Below are 6,942 nucleotides of genomic sequence, written 5' to 3' on the forward strand. Positions count from 1 at the left end.
TCGTATTTGCGTGCTTGTGTATACATTCACCCATTCTTCGTTAACATGTTTATGTTATATCATCCTTTTAGTGTTATTTCCATATTATTTTCAGTTCAACTTTCAGGGTTGTTGTTTATATTTATTTTTATTTTAAAGTATTTTTATAAAGTAAAATGAATGTTATTTTGTTTTAAATGTTATTATAATATATTTTCATTAATTTAATTTGAATTATGTGATATAATAATTAAACTATTATAAAACCATTATACCAACATTCATGTTATAAAAAACATCCAAACTCGTTCTTATCACATGGAAGACTTGATTGTTGTTGACTACAAGTGGAAAGCAATGGGCCCCATCAACAAAGAAAAGAAAAAGTTCAAAAGGAATATTGCGAAGGTGGGTGCTGACTATAAAGCAGAATTTTGTAATTCGACTGCTTCTGACTTGTTTTTTGGGTTTTTTGACGAAAATTTAGTCGAAAAAATAACAGCATTTACCAACGCCAATTATCAGGAAAAAAAGGTAAACCCCAAATAACAAAAATAGACACTATACGATATTTCGGCATTTTACTATATATGGGAGCACACCACGACATAAAGAATCCAATTTCCGAGCTTTGGAACGAAAAACACGGGAAAACAAATATTTATGGTAAAGCTATGCCCAGAAATGTTTTTCAACTTATCAATGCTAACATCGAGACTTACGATGTCACAACTTTTCCGGATGAGTTGAGAAAGAGAGTTGTTTTATGGGTGATGAAGAAGAGAGTGAGGAAAGTGCATCCGATGAAGAGGAAAATCCAGAGAATAAAGAAGAGACCGAAGAAGAAGATTATTTGAGTTGTGATGAGTGGGTCAAAAAACATCCTGTTGACCTGACCGAAGAGAAGCTAAAAAGGGATGTTGAAGTGAGACAAAAAGTAAATGATGAAGAGACTATAGAAAAGTGGTTAATCAAAGCATCAAACACGCCAAACTCGAATGACAAGTTTGGCAAAATTAGGGAAGTGTTGGAAGCTTTTATTCACAACTTAGTGAACAACAAATACTTTACACCGAGCACCACACTATCGGTTGATGAACACCTTTGCGCATTCAAGGGAAAGATATGGGCAAAGGTATTCATCAAGTCCAAACCTCAGCGTTACGGCATCAAGTTTTGTTTTTTTTTGTTTTTGTTGTAAGAATAATCAATGAAGTCGGAGATTCACGGTGTTGAGACATATACATCGGTAATTGACTTGTTGTTAATATTGTGTTTGATAATATGTTCAATGAATAACAAAAAGATGTGCTGTGATTGTGAAAGTGGTATGGTTATAAACCTACAGATGTACTGTGGAAAATTCGACAAGAAGGAATAAAATTAAGGATTTCGGGTGACGATAGATATGGTGGCTCCGCAACTGTGTATGGGAAAGTTTGTGACAGTTGTATGTGACAACTTTTTCTGCAGCTTAAGATTTGCACATTATTTGGCTCAATATGGTTCAACATTGCTTGGGACTGTGCGAAAAAACAGAGTTGAGGTACCAGAAGAAGCCAAGCAAATCAAACGTTATGACCCCAATGATGATAAAAAGGCTACTACAAGAGAGGCAGATTCAAAGAAAGTGTATACAAAGGGTGTATGCAAACTGCTTTCTTACTATTACGAAAAGAAGAAGTTGGTGCTCATTATGACGACGATGCATAATGCTAAAGAGTTGTACACCGTTCAGGAGCAAGTGAGGGGAAAGGATGGCAAACTTGTGAGTGTACACAAACCAAATGTGATAAAACAATACAATGCGACAATGGGAGGTGTTGATAGTGCAGATCAGATGATACACACTTACACTTGTAGAAGGCCCACTTCAAGATGGAATGTGAGAATACTTTATGATTTACTTGACATCGCTGCCCTCAATGCCTACAAGGTATATCATCATCACCACGATAAGGTGGACAGGTTGAATTTCCTCAATGAATTGACAGAGTTATTGATGGAAATGGAGTAAATTACTTTATTGGTTTTATAGGTTTTATTATAGTTAATTATCTATTTATTTTCTTTGTTATTTTTCTGTTTCTTTTGTGATCTCTGAAAATCATTTCTGTATATCGTACAATATTCAAAGCGGTTTTTTTACATATTTATAGGGGAGGGGCTTTGCTTTTTTTATAAAATTATTATTATTATACTAATTTTTTACTATAATATTATACAAATAAATGATGTGATTACATAATATTCTAAATCTCTGACTCACATCACCCCGATTCTTCGTTTTTGTATGCTTTATCATTGATTTTAAATTTGTAAGGATAGCATCACTCTACTGAGTTAATATATCAATTCAATATAGAAGAATTGTGAATCTATTTGTTGGTTAGTTCCTATTGTGTATCCCTGTATAAACGCCACAAACAACAAACAGTATATTCACTTCAAATAGCTATATATTGTGAAAGTGGGTGTATAGAATACAAAATCTGGTTGATAAGAGTCATTATCTTATAAGTATATAAACTGGTTCCGTTTTTTAGGAAGTGTACATTTTTTTGATACGTATGTTTTACTAAAAATATACAGAAAAACCTGCTGTTCTATTTTTATTTTGCTTCCGAATTATTTTTTTCAATTAATAACCAATTACAATAAACAAATTTTTCATTAATAATAAGGTTCAAACTCCTAAGGTTTTATTTTTAAAACACTGGATTTTTTTCCATTTTTTCAAATTGTTTGAAATTTGATAAATGGCCAATTGGACCTCCTTTTTGACTCACACATAATTCAAAATGTGTTTTAATTGAAAACATCAATTTGTCGATTAATGATTGTGGAATTTCATTCCAAATCTTTCTCAATAAAAAAACAATCTCTTTTCTGTTTTAATAACCGGGTAGTTTTTTCTTAACTTTCTATCCATAATTCCCCATAAATGTTCTATTGGGGATAGATCTGGAGAATTTGATGGCCATAACATCAGCCTTACACCATTTGATTGTAAATATTTTTTAGTTGTAAGTGAGCGATGGGCAGGAGCACCATCTTGTTGAAAATGCACAATGTTGTTGTTTAGTTTCTTTCTAACATCTTCGAAGAAATGACTTTTTTCGAGTAATTCAATATATTCTTTTCCTCCCTCTTTTTGTGAACAACGTATTAATTTACTCTTGTATCCGACCCCGATAGCTCCCCATACCATTATTGAACAGTTGTGTTTGGGAGTTTGAGAAAAATGTTCTTTGATGGCTTTGGGAACTTTTTTGTTGCCCATTCTTTTGTTAAATTCGCGTAGATTTGCTAAAAATGATTTTGGTCTCCAAAATCATTTTTAGCCACTTTTTGTCTGGATACAACCCAAACCGACTTTCATCACTTATTATTGTTTTTTCCCATTTTTTAATATTTTTATTCCAAAGTTGTTTTTTGGAAAATACCCATCTGTCTTTTATTTGTTTTTGAGTCAAAACTTGTGTGGATATTTGTTTGCAATATCTAAAATGATTATTTTTTCTTATTTTATCTGCGGTTGTTTTTGAACAGCCGACAATTTTTCCTACTTCAAAACATGATGAAAAGGGTTTGTCGTATGTTATTTTGGATATTTCAATATTTATTATATTTGATAAACTTTTTCTTCCTCTTTTTATTGGAATAACATTTTTATGTTCTTCAATGCATTTTTTAATTCTTGAAATTCTTTTTGGAAAAGTTTTGAAGAGTGTTTGAATTTCTTTGTAGTGCCTACCAGCTTTTAAAGCATTAGTGATAAGTTCATCCTTTTCCATTGTCATATTTAGTTAAGATTACAACAATTTATAGTGATTTCAAAAAGTGAAATTAAAATTTGATTTTGTTAAGGTGTTTAATAAATAAAATACTTATATACAATAGTTTTTTAATACAATAATTATAGTTAATATTAGGTTGTGTTATAATAAACTTCTTTGTTTTTAAAATGTTAAATTGTTTTGGGTTTATAATATTCATATATGCCAACAGTTTTGAAGTAATAATAAGAAGAGAATTGAAATAAAAATTTCTCGTGTTGTTTTGTTCAAAAAGTACAGGCAAATATTATTTATGTCAATTATTCTAGTCTATTTCTGTGCCACTATTAATCAATAATAAGTCAAAAAACCCAAAAACGTTTAATTTTAGGTATAAATAATTTAGAATACTTTTCCCGATTAATTAACCAAATTTAAAAAATAATACACTTCCGAATTTCTTTTTTTAGTTTACATAAAGTATACACCCTTTATCAGTAAATCTTTCGTTTTCATTAATTTTCTGGTTTTGATTTTTATTTCAAAAATGCATTTTCAAAAAACAAAAAAAAACAATCAGACAAAACAGATTATTTGTTACCATTTGTTTTATAATAACAAACAAATACTTGTCTTTCCAATCATATAGAAAAATTTGCTCTCTGTATTCATAATACATTTGTCTTTTTTTGAAAAAGTCATATCTTTATTACTCACAACTGGAAGACATACGAAATTAAATAAACAATATGTCATGATCATTTAAGACAAATTTTGGTTTTACTGTCTTTATTTTACTCCTTGAGTTGTTTATGACTCTTTTTCTATTTAAATTGATGTGTCTGACGATTAAAAATCAATCTTATTCATTTATTATTAAATTAAAAGGTTTTTATTGTTTATTGAATAATAAAAAACTAAAAAAATGTGATTTTCACAAAAGTGTATTTTCTTCTTATTTTTTCAGTTTTATATTTTACTCTTTTTTGACAAACTCGAATTATTTTATTTTTCACTGAATTACAAAAAGATGAAAAAATAATTATGAGATCACAGTGTTTTTTGTTTGATGTAATCGCTTTTCTGAATATTCAAGGAATGATGTATCCCTTGTTTTTCAATAATAAATATTCAAATTGAAAAGTTATATAATTCAATTTTACATTCTGAAACTCCTTATCGTAAAGATTATTAATGTGTTTAGTTTAATATACTATACTATTTTTTTGATATAAAAACAAAAACTTTTTCAACTTGAAAAGAGAATAATCAGAGGAATCTTCAAGTCTCCCTCGTTGAAAAAAGTGAACATTTTTTCAATAAAAATACGATTTTAGGTTATAATTTACTATTAAATTATAACATTTTAAATTATTTTTACTAATAATTTTGTTTCCTGGTATTTCCCATGGTTGTTAAAAGTTTAAAGCGTTTTTGCATTTTTTTACTCTAAAATACACTCAAAATGAATAAGATTATATTAAGTATACATTTTTGGAAATTCCTGGTACTGGAAGGGTTAAAATATTAATATGTTGGAATCGTTACATAACATAATTATTGATTCTTTTCATTTTGTTTGCATTGTTTTTCATTGCCAAATTCAAATCAAAGGGATTGGCTTAATTTACGAATCATAAAACCTAGAAAAATGCCAAATTTAACATCAAAAACCCCAAATTAATACATCCGCTTTCAAGTTTAAACCTTCAGTTTCACCCTCGTATGTTGATTATTTTGGCTTTTTTTACTCAGGAAATAAATATAGAACGATTATTATTAAAAATGAAAAATTTAGAAAACAATTTTTTACCTTATAAAAATACAACATACTTTGTTCTAAATATAAAAAACATAATAATTGCATAATAATATTTTATATTTTGAATCAGTTTCTCAACATTTTCTTTTTAAAAAAATAATTCTTGTTATCTTTTAATAAAAAGTTTAATATATTTACTAAATTATATAGTTCAAATAATTATTTTTACAAATATATACAAAACTGCAATTGAATTGTAAAAATATGTCATTAGAACAAAACTCAGATTAAGAAAGTGATAGCGAATTTGAAAATATAAATAATGATTATATTGATCAAAATAAAAATGATGAAAAGGAGGAAAGAGAAGATGAAAAAACGATAAAAAAGAAAAAAGACTTATTCAACAACAACTTCTTCAATAAAATCACAAAGAAAAGTTTAAACAAATGGGACAAAAGTTGTTATTTTTCTACATGAAAGAGTATGTTGCAGAGAGTGGAAGTACATCAAAACAACACCTTTTCGTTCTGTGTGATTATTTGTTTAATAAATTTGAAACAATGGAAAAATTAAGAGACGAAAGAAGAACAGCAAAAGGAAAAAACAAACCAAAAAGAAAATCATCACTCCATGTATTGAATAAGATGCTATTAATATTCCTGATTTCATCAACTTTCATTGATCTGAATTATTCAGAGTCTCAAATGAACGGAGTTGCAGATGTTCTTAAGTATTATCAAAGATTGGTTTTTTGTATAAATCCCGAAAATTTCAAAAAGGTGTCAATAAGTCCTTCTTCTGTTCGTAAAATAATTAATGAATACAACGAAATGCGCAAAGAAAGAGATCTCAAAGAAGTCAGAAAAGGAATATGCGCAACGATTGAAATTGATTTTTGTCTAAAAAAGGTCAAGATATTATGGGTGTTTTAATGCGTTATTCAACTGGTGAAGTGATTAAATGTTGTACACTTTTCCTAGAAAAATACAATCATTCAAAAAGTGGAGTAGCTATGGCCAATTGGTTATTCACAAGATTACTAAATATAGAATTTCCAATTCACTTGACCATTTTTTGGTGTTCGATTCAACAAGTTCTAATACATCTAAAAACGTTGGTCTATTTGTTGAATTTTACAATCTGGTCAAAAAAGCAAAACTCAAAACCATTGAAGGAAACATAGTGTCTCGAACTTTAAAAAGTGTTAGTTGTTTTGGACACAGAGTAAATTTAATCGCCGAAGATAGCAACCGAATGGATCAGACTGCAATTATGACTGCTTTTGTTACTTATTTCTGTCAAAGTGATACTCTGAAAAGATTTTATTTGTTTAGAGAGTATGAAACTCCTCCACTTGGTGTGGCATCAAGGACTCGATGGCTTGAGATTGTAAAAAATATCAGAGATATCGAAGAAAAT

General features: G+C 28.7%; 2 protein-coding genes across 2 annotated transcripts; both read left to right on the forward strand.

Moving 5' to 3' along the window:
* Window positions 1-297: 297 nt before the first annotated feature.
* On the forward strand, window positions 298-1,232 carry EIN_463280 (hypothetical protein; the record flags this gene model as incomplete). Its single annotated transcript, XM_004253778.1, has 4 exons — window positions 298-446; window positions 482-737; window positions 791-1,167; window positions 1,196-1,232. The coding sequence occupies 4 exons, from the start codon at window positions 298-300 to the stop codon at window positions 1,230-1,232; spliced, it is 819 nt and encodes a 272-aa protein (XP_004253826.1).
* Window positions 1,233-1,285: 53 nt separating this feature from the next.
* Window positions 1,286-1,996, forward strand: EIN_463290 (hypothetical protein; the record flags this gene model as incomplete). Its single annotated transcript, XM_004253779.1, has 2 exons — window positions 1,286-1,307; window positions 1,368-1,996. The coding sequence occupies 2 exons, from the start codon at window positions 1,286-1,288 to the stop codon at window positions 1,994-1,996; spliced, it is 651 nt and encodes a 216-aa protein (XP_004253827.1).
* Window positions 1,997-6,942: the final 4,946 nt, after the last annotated feature.

This window comes from Entamoeba invadens (assembly GCF_000330505.1).
Source record: "Entamoeba invadens IP1 unplaced genomic scaffold scaff_1105074724635, whole genome shotgun sequence".
Lineage (NCBI taxonomy): Eukaryota > Evosea > Mastigamoebida > Endamoebidae > Entamoeba > Entamoeba invadens.